Source organism: Heterocephalus glaber, unplaced genomic scaffold (genome assembly GCF_053883595.1).
Source record: "Heterocephalus glaber isolate CG9 unplaced genomic scaffold, H.glaber_assembly_v1.0 deba00001504, whole genome shotgun sequence".
Taxonomy (NCBI): Eukaryota; Metazoa; Chordata; class Mammalia; order Rodentia; family Bathyergidae; genus Heterocephalus; species Heterocephalus glaber.
The window spans coordinates 72,087,518-72,103,808 of NW_028258324.1; the positions used below are offsets into that span (position 1 = coordinate 72,087,518).

Below are 16,291 nucleotides of genomic sequence, written 5' to 3' on the forward strand. Positions count from 1 at the left end.
TACCATGAAACAGAGAGCACATTTTCTCCCCAGCCTATACATTACTGTGATTATGTTCGAAGTCCTACAAAGCTTTAAAAGACCTGATCCCTCACAGAATTTAGAAAGTCTGAGTAGCCTCAAAAAGAGACCAGGTGCAGGGATCGAAGGGATTCAGCAGTAAAAAAAAAAGTAAAAGAAAATGGGATGAGGGCCAAGATTTGATTGCAAGTGTTTAAGTGAAGTCACAGCGTGTCTCTGCACCTGGCTGACTTCGCTTAGCTGTTTTCAGAGGTCATGTAGTATGCATCAGAGTTCATCACCCTCAGATAACAAACAGCAAAAGACAAGAGAATTTTATTCTTCTTTCATTTTAGTTTTTAATTTTTTTGGTACCAGGGATCAAACTCGGGCCCTTGTGCTTGCGCAGCAGGCAGCAAAACCACTGAGCTAAATCCCCAGCCCTATTCTTCTTTTAAAGAAGTGTTGAAATTCTTTATAAACTAGTACATTACAATGCTGTTTTATTTTGTTTTGTTTTGTTTTGTTTTGTTTTGTTAAGACAAGGTCTCACTATGTAGTTCAGGCTGGCCTTAAAATCATCTTACCACCTTTAATGGCCTCCAACTCTCAGTGATCCTCCTGCCTCAGCCTCCCAAGTGGTGGAGTTACAAGTGTGTACCACCATGTCCAGCAAAAATACTTTTCAATAAATCAAGAGGAAACATTTTAGATCGCAGATATGCTAATTAAATTGGCATAGTCAAGACCAAAAATATAGTAGTCATTGCTTCCGTATTATCTTTAATCATTGCCTGTAAGAAGGCTAATGAACAAAATTAAACACAGGTGAAGGAGTTCTGATCCCCTCTTAGCTCTGAAATTCTGTAGCTTGCTGTCTCTCTGCCTGTCAGATGTCAGGAAGATAAGCATGTTCCCGACTGGTAAGGGATTGTGAACATTTGGAAAGATCATATGGTCCCCAAGCTTGTCAAAATCCATAGCTGTCTTAGTAGCTGTCAAATGTTACTTGGTACCAGACTATAGATATGAAAAAAGGAGCAATTAAAACTTGTAGCAGGCCTTGGAGTTTGAGATAAAAACCAAACTGCGTTTAAAAAAACCTTTTGACCACACGTTTGGCAGTATATCGGTATGTAGATGTGGTTAATCAGTGTGGCTTCATACTTTGTGACTTGATAGGGACTCACAGAAGACAGAAGTTTTTTGATTGTTTGGTGGTGCTAGAGATTGAACCTACAGTCCTTGCACTGAGCTCTATCCCCAGCCTTTTTTTTTTAAGTTTTTGAGGCAAGATTTTGCTAGGTTGCCCAGGCTGGACTTGAACTTGGGATCCTTTTACCTGAGCCTCCCAGAGTGCCGAGATTACAGGTGTGAGCCACCATGCCCAGCTAGGTAGAAGGTTTTTGAGCCCAGTACACTACCTTTGCCTTTACAAGTACAAGTGTAGGTAGCTGGCTGGCACTGTGAAAGAAAATCTTTTTGTTTTCAGTATGAGAATCTTACATAAATATATTTGTTGATGCTCCATTGCTCCATCATGTACATGGTTGTTTGTAAGAAGCGTACCAACAGGTAAATATAATTAGCTCCCCCTTCAATCTGAGTGTTGCCGTGCCATCCAACAGTTATTCTAAAATATGGCAATAATTATCTTCCTGAATATGGCTGTGCTTCAGATTCTGTGAATTCAGCTTTCATTCATTAACTGAAATTCCTTTTATTTATTTATTTATTTTTTGAAATTTCTTTTTTCAGTAATGACATTAACTTGGTGTGGTGGATTAACTAATGGTCAACTTGTAACACCTAGCTGGACTGAATCAGTGTAGTCTGGGTGTGGAGGACCCACCTGAGGATTGTTGCCAACAGCCATAAAAAGAGAACTGAAGGGGAAGGTCATAGGCTGTTGATTTTCACTTGATTTTAGCCAAAAGGCCGAGAAGCGATAGGCTGTTCATTTTCTAGGAGCAGCTTGTGTGGATGGTCTTCCTGATAGGAACTCGGCTGTTTTCGTTAGAGAAGGAGCTCAGGGCCTCGCTGTGGCTGGGAATGGCTGCTGTTCCCGTCAGGGGAGCTCTGATCTTCCCTGTGAGCATCAGTTCTTGGCTTCAGTATGGATCCCTCAGCCTGTGGCACAAATCCTTCACCCCACTGGCGTAGGTTTTCTGGCTCCCACTACTGGCCTTTGGGCCTTCCGGGTGCAGATCTTTGATACTGACAAGTGTGAGACGTTGCCTTGGGCCCTGGGCCTCGGGCTGGACTCATGGAGGACACGGCCTCGGACTCTAGGGCTTGGGCTGAACTTGTGCAGGACATTGCTGAGGGATCCAGGCCTTGGCTGGGTTCTTTTGGTCTCTAGTGTGTGGCTAATCTCTTGGACTCCTCTGTATTTGACTTTTTGGGTAAATATCAAATAATCTTATAAATTGTGTGTCCTGTATCAAATGTATTCCCTTGTCAAAACCCTGACTACAACATTTGGTTTCCTGAAAATTATTCCAGTTTATTTGACTTTTCTTTGTGTGTGTGTGTGTGTGTGTGTGTGTGTGTGTGTGTGTGTGTAGGATTGAGCCCAGGGCCTTGAGCATGACAGGCAAGTTCTCTACCACTGAGCTGCCTAAGTTTTATCTTGAGACTGGATCTTGCTAGTTTGCCCAGGCTGGCCTCATGCTCTCAGTCCTCCTGCCTCAGCCTCTCAAGTAGCTGGCACTGCAGGCATATGCCACTATACCCGGTTTTTTGGCTAATTTTGATGCTTAAAGAAACGAAGTTTCTTGCCCTAAGCGTTGGTTCACTTGGAAAACAACTTTTAGAAAAACTTTCTTTGCCCTGAAGAGATAACTTGTAATTTAGTGCAGCGGATAGGCCTGTGGTAGTTTTCTGTCCTACTCCAAACGAGGGGCTGAGTGCTCTCGGCTCGCCGGGTGACTCCCTGTGACCTTGTCAGGTGGGGACTGCAGGGGGTGCAGAGTCCAAATGAACACCAGCAGGATGGAGAAGAGGGTTACAGATGCCCAGAGAAGCTGTGCTCGTTATTTTTAATTTTAGCTATCCAGTGCAGGAATTCCTTACATGATACAAAATTCAAAAGGTGCAACCCAGTATACACAGGAAAGTTTCCCTTCCCTCTGCCCCTGACCACCAGACCTTCTCCCCAGAGGCAGCCAGTGTTACCGAGTCTCAGGTGTTTGCGTGTATGTGGGCAAATACACAGAGAGCTCTTTCTCTTTTTTTCTTAGTTGAAAGTAGCACACTATATTCACTTACTTTTTTCTCTGGATGTTACTTCGTGATTGTTCATTATCAGTGCTGGAGAGCTGGGCCGCAACTGTAGCGCAGTATGCAGTGCTTGCCCAGCTTTCAAGGCCCTGGGTTCCATCCGAGCTCTGAGAAAGCTTCCTTATTGCTTTACAGCTGGATAATAGTCACTGAGCCAGAGCTCTGTGGATGGCCTTGCAGGGAGTTGTAATTGCTGGTGTCGGTGACACAGGAGTGGGTAAGTTGTTGTGCCAGCCCATGCCCAGCCAGGGCCCCTGCCCACCGCACAGCCGAGGGGGACACGCTGGCTTGGGGAGTCAGGCTTCTGCTAAGCAGACAGCTGTCCCCAGATGTTTCAATCCATGCAGGCTCCTGAGCAGTACATGGCAGTGCTTGTTTATCCACACCCACATCAATACCATGGTGACACGCAGTTTGATCTTTACAGTTTGGGTTTTCCAGATGGGTGAGAAAAGTTTCTCTGTAGATTTCACCCCACGTGTGCACGCCTGCACACACATACTTGTCATGCTCTTCAACCTACAGAAAGGTTGAAGAAGGAACACTGATTACCTAAGGTATAGTTTTAATTTATATCTCTGGTTGCAATAAGGCAAAAAGATCATTTACATTTTCTTGTCTCTGAAAAAGGTGTTCATATCCTTTGCCCATTTTCTGTTGGGCTTTGGTAAAAATTGTTTATTGTTATTATTTTTTTTGGTACCAGCAGTTGAACTCGGGACCTTGCCCTTGTGAGCCAGGTGGCAGCGGAACCATTGAGCTAAATCCCCGGCCCCAGAAATTGTTTATGTATGAGGGAATGTAGCACCTTGTTTCCTTCCTACTTAGGATGGTAATAGCTGGGGCCGAATATGGTGGTGTGTGCTGGTAATCCCAGCTCTCTGGAAAGCTGAGTCAGGAGGATTGCAAATTCGACCCTAGCTTAGGCAAACTTTGTTAGAGCTTGTCTCAGGTAAAAAATAAAAAGGGCAGAGGATGTAATTCAATATGAAGGTCCTGGGTTCAATCTTCAATGCTGGGGAGAAAAAAAAGGGAAAGAAGAAAAACTTGAAGTGATTTTTATATTTCTTTTTACAGTATCTTTATTTATTTATTTTTAAATATTTTTTTTCAGTACCGAGGATCAAACTCAGGACCTTGCGCTTGTCAGGCAGGTGCGGTGCCACTGAGCTACACCCCCAGCCCTACAGTAGCTTTAGATCTTTTATACATTTGGAATTTATTTTAGGTGAACTGTGGATGCAACTTAATTTTTTTCCAGATGACTGGCTATTTGTGGAAAACCTCTTATTGAACAGATTGTCTTTGTCCCATGTGTTTAATATCCCTTTTATCATTTACCATAAGTGATGTATTTTACTATGTATCACGTACATTTGGGTCTGTTTCTGGACTTTCTATTCCATTAATCTGTATTTACGTGTTAATAACCACTTTTTTTTTTTTTGGTACTGGGGATCAAACTCAGGTCCATAACCACTTTTAATGACTCTAGCTTTATAGTTTTGGTGTTTGGTAAAGTTAGCTTCATTTCTTTACCTTTATTTATTTTTGTGGTACTGGGGATCGAACTCAGGACCTTGCACTTCCGAGGCAGGTGCAGTGCCACTGAGCTAAATCCCCAGCCCTTCGTTACCTTTATTTTTCAGAACTTTCTTGACTATTTTTGTTTTTTCACGTGTACCTTAAATATAAGCTTCCCTAGTTAAAAAAGTCATGCGTGTTTTTATTGGGTCCACATTACATTTTTAGATTAAGACAGGAAGAGTGACATTTTAGTGATCCTGAGTCTTCCTCACAAAGAACATGGCCTGCCTTTCTCTTTGTTGAAGTTTTATGTGTCCCTTAGAGTTGGAGAGATTCCTTTTTTTTTTTTTTTTGGTACAGGGGATCAAACTCGGGACCTTGTGCTTGTGAGGCAGGCACTGGAATCACTGAGCTAAATCCCTGGCCCTTTTTGCTAACTTACTTGATTCTTTTGTCAACTGCAAAAGGTTTTCAGTTGTCTTGCATTTTTTAGGTATATAATCATAATCACCTGAAAATAAAAATTTTATCTTTTTCTTTCCAGTTGTGTACCTGTTTTCTTTCTCTTGCTTAATTGCGATAGTTAGTACTTCCAGAATAACAGTAAATAGTGGCAGCTCAGTGAACGTGCTTGTTTGACCTCTTAGTGGGGATTTTTCTTGTTGAGCCTGACTTTAGCTTATGGTTGAGAAACATATAATTATGTAATTGAAGTTTCTTTCTTCCTAATAAATGCACGTATGTAAGTCAGCATCAGTATTTACCAAGCATCTGAGTTTAAAAGAATGAAGCCTGCATCCCCACCGTGTCAGGTACTGGCAGAGATGGTCTCCATGATGTAGTCGATGTAGCATTGTTTTAACATGAGCAGCATTAATGGACTTGTGTGTTTCTGGACTGTACTCATGAGGTGGAGTGATGTTTAGAGAAGGGGAATGCGGAAGTAGCACTTGTGCCTCAGCCTGGGTGAATAAGTGAGAGGTGGAGTTCCGGGCATGTGGCTCATGGAGGCCTTGGGTTCCATTCCCAGCACTGCAAAAAACAACAAAGCCAGGTGTGGTGGCTGAGGCAGGAGGATCACTGCAAGTTTGAGGCCCACCTGGGCTATATAGTGAGTTACAGGCCAGCTTGGACTGCACAGCGAGACCCTATCTCAGAACAACAAAAGAAAGAAAAAAAGGGAGGAAGGATGGATGGACGGATGGACAACAAATGGGTGAGGGAGTGGAGGACAGAGTTGGAGTGAAAGGGGTCCCTGAGGCGGAGAGTTTGGGGGAGGAACGCAGCGGCCAGTGTGACTGCAGTGCTCCTGTGGGGTCCTGGATGGCCGGTGGGGCAGTGCACCCCACACTGCTTTTGGAACTGAAATAACAGAAGTACTGTACCTGACTTGCTTTCTTTAAAGCTTCCAGATGCGTGCTGTGTCACCCCACTTTGAGTACATTTTGAGTGTAAGAAACAAAGTGTGGCCCCAAAAGTGCAGGCACCAGAGAGCAGTTCAAGGCTTTCGTGCAAAGGGTGACTTGTTTTTGGAAGTTGTCCCTCCCAGCAGTGCTGGAAGATGAGCCGCAGGTGGAGTGAACTGCGGGAAGCAACGCACACAGGAGACTGTTAGAATTGTGCGGGGGGAAGGTGTGGACGTTCACCCGCGCCGCTTGCCTGTGGTGGAGCCTAGTGGGTGACTTTGCTTGGGCTCCTGGACTCCAGGGTCGGGCCGGCCCTTGCCTCTTGGAGGGCAGCGCACATTGGACTCACTAGGTCTGGAGAGGTCCAGAGATTTGCACTGTTTTGCAGGCCTGGGGCTAGAACCCAGCACCTTGCACCTGAGAGGCAAATGCTCTGGCCCTGAGCCCCATCCCCAGCCCCAGGAACTTGCGCGTCTCACCAGCTCCAAGTGTGTCTCCTAGGACTGGCTGCCCCTGGGACCACTCTGGAAAATCACCTGGCTAGAGAGAGGTATGGAGAATCCAGGATGAAGGGGACTTCAGACTGGGACACTGGTGAGGGGTAAAGTGGGTAAAGCACTCCTTATTTATGACTGATTTTTTTTTTTTTTCTGGTACTGGGGATTGAACTCAGGACCTTGCACTTGCGAGGCAGGTGGCGGCACCACTGAGCTAAATCCCTGGCCCTATTTATGACTGATTTGCTTACTACTTATTCAACAAGTTTTTATTAAGTGCATCCAACATGCCAAGGACTGTCTAGGCCTCTCGATGTACAATCATAAACGGACAAGGGGATTGATTATAGTCTTGATGGGACAGATAATAAACCAGGAGACAAACCACATATATAAGTACAGTTTTAATGCTCTGAGAGGGAGTAACTAGGCTCTGTGAGGAACAGCAAGGGAACACGTTGCTTCATGGGAGCAGATCTGGTCCGGAGAGGTCTTCTGTAGATGACGCTTTATCTGAGACCCAAAGGATAAAGAGGAGCTGGCTGTAAGGAGAGGAGGGAATGGAGAAGGGAGACAGTGTGTGCCGGGGCCTTGAGATGGAAATGAGGCTGGCACACGCGGCACTCAGGAGGGCAAGCAGCAGGGGGAGGTGACGTGAGGTGAGTCTGGGGAGGGCTGGGGCGCCTGGGCTTTGCTCTCCGGGCAGAGGGATCCGGCCCAGCACACTGATAGGATCTGACCATGCTGACCTCTAGACTGGTGGATGGAAGAAGACTGGCAGCGATCTGAGAGGCTTGGCAGGTTGTAAGGCAAGGTCGAGGCTTGGGCGGGGCAGGGCAAAGGAGACACAGCTGGTGTTTGGGGGTAGGGAGGGGTCAGGAGCCGAGAAAGATCCCCAGGCTTCCTAAGAAGGCCCCGGGAAGACAGGATGAGGAGCAAGGGCAGGGTGGGGGTGGAGGTCCGGTGACGGGGCGGGGGACAGGACACACTTTCGAGATTGTACAGGAGAACCAGTTCTGTATCATGGACCTTGCCTTGCTCCATAGGCGATTGTTTCCCTACCTTGCTGAGGTTTGGAGGTGGCTGTGGCTAGCTTTCCTCGGCACTAGCAGGGCATAAAGATGAGGGGCGCTGAGAAGTCTCCAGAAGTGGTTCCTTTTGCACAAGGACAGTGAGTGTGGCAACACTGTCCAGTTGAGAAGCTGCAGAGGCATTTATCTAAGAGAGTGTAGTTTAGCTTTTTGAACAAACTACTGGGGAGAATCATCTCATAATGAGAGTTTTAATGTTTTTGCTCAGAGTTGTAGGTCCCTTTGGCACAGCCCCGGGACCAGCAGCCCTCAGGTCCCACCGCCTCCCAGGACACCACTGGGGGACCAGTCCGCAGCACATCCCTCCGAGGGACACTCGGGATCCACCCTGCAGTAGTAAAACAGGTCTCTCAGCTATGGCTGCTGCAGAGGGGAAACACACCCTGAGCAGACGAGTTGCACGGCTCTGCATGGCAGGGCAGCCTCCAGTTAGCGTTTGGATACTTCCTACTGCTCTGCTGGTCACAGGACTCCCCAGGTTCTGAGGCCTCCCCAACACTGCCCTCTCCAGAGGCCCTGTTAATTGTGACGCCTGGTCTTACAGCGTGCGAGTTTCCCCAGGAGAGCATAGGTGGTTTTATAGCTGAAATACTTAGTGGGGGCACAGTGGTTTCATAGCCAGACTGCTGTAGGTGATGAGCTGTGTGGTGTGGAGTGCAGACAGGGTCGGATACCCAAATGGAGATGAATGGTATTTAGAACTAGGGGAATTGGCAAGATCATTTGAGAGAGAATAGCGAGGTAAGAAGAACATTTGTGGTTTGGTAAGACCCAGCCCGTGTGCTCTCTAGGTCTGTTTCTGCATCTGGAGGTCAGGGGTACCAGCGTTTGCCTTGTCTGCTTCTTCTGGGTTTTTTGGAGACCGGGTCTCGAAGTGTAGTTCAGACTGGCCTTGAGGTCACTGTGTAACTCAGGCTGAGTTATAGCTGAGAAGACAACCACACACTTATTTGCGAAGGAACAAAATTAGTATCTTGCCAGGTATGGTAGCGCTCAGGAGGCTGAGGCACGAGGGTCAAGAGTTGGAGCCCAGTTTGAGCTACACAGCAAGTTCAAGGCCATCCCAGACTACACATTCAGATCTTGTCTCAAAAAACAACAAAAAAATAGTGCTAGAAGAACTACTTATCCGGAGGCCAAAAAAAGGATCCCAGACTTGACACCTACAGTTTATGCACAAATGAACTCAAGTGGATCATAGACTTAAATGTAAAACTACACAAATCTTAGGAAAAAACATTGGAGAAAATTACACTTATGACCATGAAATTCCACTCCTGGGCCGGGGATTTAGCTCAGTGATTCTGCCGCCTGCCTTGAAAGCGCAAGGTCCTGAGTTCCATCCCCAGTTCAAAAAAATAAAAAAATTACACTCCTAATAATTAATATACTCAAAAGAATTAAGGACAGATGTTCAACCAAAAACTCATACAGCAATGTTCGTAATAATAACACTGTTCACAATAGCAGAAAAGTGGAAATCATCTATTGTCTGTGAACCCAGGAGTAAGCAAAATGTGACAAAAGGAATAGTAGTATCCCTGCTACAGCTTGGACAGTCCTTGAAAACATTGTGGTAAGTGAAAGAAGCCATTCACACACAGCCACGTTGCAAGAGTCTGTTTTATATGGAATGCGTAGAATAGACAAGGCCATTGAAACCCGAGGGTGAGCAGGTGTGGGCCAGGTGGCCAGGGGATGGGGAGTGATTGCACATGGGCATGGCATTCCTTGGGGGTGACGGAAATGTTCTGGAATTAGACAGAGAAATGGTTGTACCATCCCATGAATGTCCTAAAAGGGTGATTTCTATGCTATGTGAATTATACCTTAATTAACTTATTTAAAAATATTCTGCAATTTAAAAATTCCAGTTAGAACATGATCAAAGGAAATGAAAAAAATTGATGGAAAAAGATACACTGATGACAAATTACAAGAAAAAAATGATCATCCCTAGCCATTAGGGAAATGTAAATTAAGACCCAATTAAATATCAATACATACCAGTTAGTGCAGTTAAATGTTTTATAGTGACCGTATCTAATGCTGCTGGGAAAGTGGAGATTTTAGATCTGTTGCTGCTGCCAGTGGGAGTGTGAACCAGTGTGAGCACTGCAGGATATTCTGGCAATTTCTTACCAAACTTTGGACATTTGAACATATGTGTGTGAATTTGCCCAGACTTCTACATTTACTCTCTCATTTGGGATGAGCTCAGGGACCTGGGCACCCTGAGTCAGCTTAGGATGAGGTGGGGTGCATCTGCCTCCCTGTGGGGCTCACGCTCCCTGCCCTGCACCCCTGTCTCGTGAGTACGGCTTGACCTGGGCTTGTCCTTTTCGTGGGCTTCCTCAGGGCTGCTCTTCTGTCCTGGTCTAGCAGGGCTTGTTCCTTGCTTGTATGATTTTGTAATTTGGGTCCTCCCTCCCCCATACCAGAGATTGAACTCAGGACCTTGAGCTTGCGAGGCAGGTGCGGCACCACTGAGCTAAATCCCTGGCCCTTATAATTTGGGTTTCTAAGAACAAGCTCCTTTGTTTTTGCTTATAGTGGGGTCTTCCGGAATGGCAAAGGCAGGATTACTTAAGTTTTTATGTAATTGGTCCAGTTAGAACTCCAGGACAAGACTGTTTCTTTACATTCATGAAACAGAGCTGTAGGGTTTTGGTTTTTTTTTTTTTTTTTTTTTTAAGAGTTGTAGGTTTTGATCCAAAGCAACCTGTAAGTGTGGGTCAACACAAGAAAAAGGTTTTTTTCCTGCAGATTGGCTAAATGTTGCTTTGGGGTAGTGTTGCATTAAAATTTATACTGTGGATGCCGCGCCTGCTTCACAAGCACAAGGTCCTGAGTTCGATCCCCGGTACCTTAAAAAAAAAAAATTTATACTGTGGAGCAGAGATGAATAGTTATCTCCTCTTGCTAGGTTCAGGTAGGTGATGGACTTGATTGTAATGAACCAGAATCTGGATTTGTTTCCCAGGTGCTATGAAAATCAACAGCTAACATAGTAAAGATCAGTGGAAATCAGGTTTGTGTTGGCCGCAAGGTGAGCGTAAATTAGACGGCCATGGCTTCTGGACTGCAGAGCTGGGCCGGGCCTCTTCTTGTAGCCACCATGTTGGAGTTGGGGGATGGGATCGTAGGATCAGAATTTCAGAGGGTGTGATGTGGGGCAACATTTAAGGGGAGATGTGTGAGGCTTGTCAGGGAGACGGCAGCTGGCTTCCAGTTGCCTGTCCACGGGGATCCCGATAGGGTGTTTCTGGGGTGCAGATCTCGTTCGTGTTTATTTTCCCCTGGGGAGCAGGAGGTTCCGTGCTGAGCACCATCAGGAGTCCTCCGCTTGAGGCCTCTTCCGCCTGTCATGGTCCTGGTGGGTCTGTGAAGAGTGGAGCTGTTGTGAGCACAGCCGCTGCTCTGACCAGCAGCTGTCACCTGCTGCCTGCTCTACTCAACGGTTGTTGGATGGATCCACAGGGACTTCTTGGACTGGAAGATGGCATGTGCACTTCTGGCTGGTGCTTCCAGGAGGTGGTAGGAGTGAGAGCTGTTCTTTTGCTTGTGAATTAGTCATGGTTGATTTCTTTTGCTTCTCAGTTCTGGGTTTGACACTTTTCAGCTTAGGTTTTCATCAGAGAGGATAATCAAGCAAGACACATGTCTGGGCAGGATCCCTGTAACACAAACCAGAGAAATAGCAGTGTGGAATAGAGGTGGACTTAAACTGAACTTGATTGGAGAGCTCAGTTAGGAAGAGAATTCTAGATCCCTGGGTCTTCTGTAGTTCTCTGTTCGGTTTTGTTGGTTTAAGATTGTTTGATTGCAAGCAACAGAAACTAACTTTGGCTAACATGGGGAAAAGGATTTATTAGAAGAGTATAGGAAAACTTAGAGTCTGGAAAGGAAAGTTGATGAGCCAGTCTTGCGACAGGACTGGAGCCAGCCACAGCCCCAGGGATCTTGCAGGCAGGAAGCTCTTGGGAATGAACAAACACTGGCAGTGTCCAGTTCCTCCTTTGCTCTGCTCAGAGGTCAGAGTCTGGGGGAAGGCCCAGCTGCTGTGGTGTGGTTCTGGGAGGGTGCTGAGTCCGTGGAGAAGAGGGTCCCTCGAGCCACAGTTGGCCACTGGTAATCAAAGGGGGACAGCTGCAGGGCAGGCAGGGCCAGGAGGGCCCTCTGCCTGCATGTTCCCAGGACAACTGTGGGGGCAGGAGCAGAGGCTGCAACCTAACACTTTGCTAGGAGGAATTCCTTCTGGTGGCTCTTGTCTAGGGGCTAAGCTTTTTGAGTTTTTGTATTGAGCACTGACCCCACTGGACGTTCTTTATCAGAGGTCACTGTTGGTACATGGATGTGTTTGGGGCTGTCCTTTTCAAAGGTCCTTCCTGTGATTTCTCACAGCCCAGCCTGTGCAAGAGGAAGACAGGGAGGGTGTTCAGAGAGCTGGCTCATTGGCGAGCAGCTGCAGGTGATGTCTGTTGCCTGTGTGTCTTTCCTGTGCCACCTGTGAGGAAGATGCCCTTTCAAATGCCGGCTGTGGAAGAGGCTGAGAGTTTGTGATCAGGGCTGGAGGGGAGCTTCCTTAGACTGACCAGAGTGTGGCCCATGGTCCCTGGAGAGTGGCTGTGGGTGTGTGTCGGGATGTCCCTCTTTAGACCTTGTACCATTCTCTGGCCACATTCTTGCCACCTCCTCCAGCAAAGTGAGTGTGCAGAACCAAAAACTCCTTGTTAATGGCTTTTGTCCCTTCTGGCCAGGTACCTGCAGATGGTGTCCCTTGTCATTGGTGCCCAGCGCCTGCCAGGCTAATTCATGGTCGCTTCCCGGGATGGCAGCAACGTGACTTCGCCTGAGGATGACCCTGACTGAACGGCTGCGTGAGAAGATTTCTCAGGCCTTCTACAGCCACGGGCTGTTCTGTGCCTCCTACCCGGTCCCCATCGTCCTCTTCACAGGCCTCTGCATCTTGGCCTGCTGGTGCGTTTCTGGGTCGCCCTGGGCATGGTGGGCAGCGTCTTGGGACCCTAACTGCTCTGGAGCCCTTGGGACTCATGTGTTTTTGTGCAGTGGACTTGGGCTCATGGCAGCCACTCCGTGGAAAGCTCCAGTCCTGGGGAGTTTGGCCAGTGAGATAAAACAGTCTAGGCCGGCCCTGCTGCTGAGTCACCAGATCAGTGCTCATCGCGGTGCTGTTACAGCTTAGCATGTAGACACTTCTGAGAACTGTGAGGTCATGAATGGCACGACCTTCTCGTTTTCCTTGTGAGCAGTGACAGTCCCTGTTAGTGCCCGGTGAGGAGCAGGAGCCTTCAGGCATTGTATGGCGCAGGCCATTTGAACCATTCCCTGGACGCTGTCCTGGCTGCTAAGCCCAAGATGGCGCCTCTGTCCATGAGCCTGCCTAGGTCTGCGAGGATTCTCTGCCTGGCCTCTTGCTGGTTTTGAGGCCTGCTGTGCTGACAGGGACTGTGGTGAGAGCCCTGGGAGCCCTCGAGTCCCGTCTGCCTTTAGCAGGCGTTCCTCGGCCCTCGCTGCTGTAAAGGAGGGGCTTGGGGTGAGACGTGCGAGGTGGTACCGATGACTGCTGGCTGCAAAGCCTGACAGCCGTGTGAAGAGGTCTCCCTGGTTACCCTTTTCCCTGGGAAGCATTCTGGTTCCCAGGTTCACTATGTGTCCATGAGCTCCATGCTGGGAGGATGGCGCGGGTCCGAGCCCTGCTCCGAGCTTCTGACTCCTTAGCAGCAGGAAAGGTGACCCTCGCTTAGAGAGAGTCCCTGCTGGTGCCAAGTTGGTGCTTCAGGAGTGCAACCCGGTGTCGCGTCATTCCTCAACAGTCAGCACATGGCCCAGTGATACTTCCTTTTGACAGAAGGGCAGGGCCTCAGATGCTGGCCCAGCTCCGTGACACTGTACCTCTGTCACCGTATCTTGTCATTCTGGCTCATGGTGTTTGGATTGGTGTTTAAACTTTTTTTTTTTGAGGCAGGGTCTCACTCTGTAGTCTGGCTGGCCTTGAACTTGTGATCCTCCTGCCTCAGCCTCTCGAGTGGTGGGATTACAGGTGTGCACCACCATACCTCGCTTGTTGTTTAAACTTTGCTCAGTTGTGATGCACAGGAGAAAATACTTATATGACAGACTCTAAGTGGTGGATTGGGTTGCTTTGAGATCCAGCTTTCCTTTCTGGGGGTTTCCTCTGAGTTAATGACCTTTCTTTCAGAGTCATACTTTTCTTAGCCTGGCCCCTAGGCCAAGTTCCAGACCCGACCAGGTGTGTTGAGCCTCACTGCAGACGTCTGGGTTAGGAGTCTGCTTCGGTGACACGTTCCCAAGCCCGGGGACTGCACACTGCAGGCACTAAGCTACGTCTTCTTTGAACGTTTCTCTGAAGTTGTGCCCCATCCCTCAGCGGAAAGTGCTTCCTCTCATGCTGTTGTCTCTGGGGTCCTGTGGTGCTTGTCACTTATTGTGCCTTCTGGGAAGGCTGAAGAGGCGGTTGCTGTTATGCTCTTCACCGAGGTGGCCCTGGCTGCAGGAAAGGGGAGGGTGTTTCTTCTCTGCCATTTGTCCTCTACCATTTGTCCTCTGGGGCTCGGCACAACTGGCGGGGGCCAGGGGCCTGCTGGATGGAGGGTTTCATGGCAGCTTTGTGGGTACAGCTGGGTCTCATCTTTGAATGGGCAACTTGATGTCACACACCTGTTTCAAAATAGACTGTCCTTGGTGCATGACGTGAGGGCCTCTGCTCTGACAACTGAGATGGCCGAGGTCTCGCGTGTGGAGGACACATCCCTAACCTGGGGTGACTCAGAACGGGTGGGGGTGGGAGAGGAGCTGTGTAATGACTAGGTTTTGGTTTTTTTTGGTACCGGGGATCGAACTTGGGTCCTTGCGCTTGCGCAGCAGGTGGCGGAACCACTGAGCTAAATCCCCGGCCCTGTAATGACTAGGTTTAACTACAGTCCACCCCAAATGCAGCTGAGCCAGGCGGATGCCCACCTTCCTGTCCTGAGAGAGGGGTGGGGATGGCTTGGGCTGGGCCTGTGAGGGAGGGGAGGAAGAAGACTGGGTTTCCCTGACTGCCAGCCTGGCCCTCCCTGCCGTCCGCCGCGTGCTAGGTGCTTTCTTTCATTCCTAACATCCCAGGAAAGGATTGCTCTTCACTGAAAGTTCTCTAAAAGACGATGAGACTTGCCTGCCGGGGCCAGTAAGCAGTAAGGGCTGCAGCTCGCAGATCCCTAAGTCTGTCCCCTGCGGTGGTGGAGCACTGGTGCTGACTGACACCTTTCGTCCCGAGGAGTTGTCTGCTTGCACAGGAAGCCTGAGGAGGGTCCTGGCTGGGTGGCAGGACCACAGCCAGGCAGGACAGAGAACAGGGGCTTCTGAGGTGAGTGGTGCTACCTGGCGGAAGCTGAGGAGGGTGCACCAGATGGGTGTGACAGCTGCGGGGCTGAGATGTTTGCCCTCCCTCCAGCACCCACTGTCAACCCAGACACGCCCTGGCTTGGTGTGGCCGAGACAGGCCGGAGACAAGCCCTGCAGAAGAGCCAGCGGCCTCCTGCTGATGTTCCGGGGTCATGAAGTTGTGTTAGAGACTGTATAGCCAGGCAGGAGACCAGAGGTTCTGGACCCAGGAACACAGCCTTGCTGTCGTAGTCCATCCTGGGAGCAGTTCCTCCTTCTGCCAGAGCCCCAAGTTGCTTAGAGGAAATAAAGTGTGATTACTAGACAGCATTTAGTAGTTTGTTAGATGCTTGGATTCCACTTAATGGCTTTCCTTTTATTATTCCTGAGATGAGAGAGTTGTTCAGCTTGAACCCAGAGGACCACTGCACTTCATCCCTATTCAGACCCAGAGGCCACCTGAGCAGTAGCGACAGCCCTTGCCACCCATGGTCACCCCGGGAAATGAATGGAGCAGGACCAGAGGAGCTGGCTGCTAGGAGTGTGCCCTTCTTGCTCAGGCAGAAGCAGCAGGGACCGGGTGGAGTCAGACTCCCTGGACAGCCAGGGGTCAACTTCTTTGAAGCTGTGGGCTCTGGGGATTGAGTGCTAAGGACGTCACTTCATGTGACCTTGCCACAGAGCCTGGCAAGCAGAGTTAGCTGTTCTTCCTCCCTGGCCCCGGGTTACAGTGACTGCTCTTTCCTCTGGGAGAATCTGACGAAACACGAGCAAAGAGGCACTGTGGCAAGAGGTGTCTGTTTACCTTGCCTAGAGCATTGGCTCTGGAACCCAAAGCGTGACCATGCAGCAGCCCGGCAAGGTGGCAGAGGGTCCTGTCACTCTGGGCCCAGCCTGGCAAAGGGGGCCAGTGTGGGGCAAAGGAAGAGCGCCCAGATGCCAGCCCGGCCAGACCACCCTGTGTGCACACCCCTCGTGCACACACGCCTTGATCTGGGGAGACAGGCTGGAGGCTGCTGGGCCTCCTGAGGGTGGGAGTCCTGCAGGTTTCAGAGAAAGAACAGACGCAGCCCTTCTCCCA

General features: G+C 48.8%; 1 protein-coding gene across 7 annotated transcripts in view; it reads left to right on the forward strand.

Moving 5' to 3' along the window:
• Scap (SREBF chaperone) overlaps positions 1-16,291 on the forward strand; it is a 48,347-nt gene that overhangs the window by 6,417 nt on the left and 25,639 nt on the right. For 4 of the 7 annotated variants that reach the window (XR_002394324.2, XM_021256794.2, XM_004834973.4 and 1 more), the window contains exon 2: positions 12,564-12,783. The exons of 1 other annotated variant lie outside the window; for it this stretch is intronic. Coding sequence is in view for 4 of the 6 variants with exons in the window: in XM_021256794.2 (XP_021112453.2) it covers positions 12,662-12,783 (122 nt within the window). In the remaining 2 variants the exon portion in view is untranslated. Of the gene's footprint in view, positions 1-3,417; positions 3,500-12,563; positions 12,784-14,980; positions 15,194-16,291 lie in introns of those variants that run through there. 2 more of the 7 variants (XM_021256800.2, XM_021256815.2) reach the window with 2 other exon arrangements.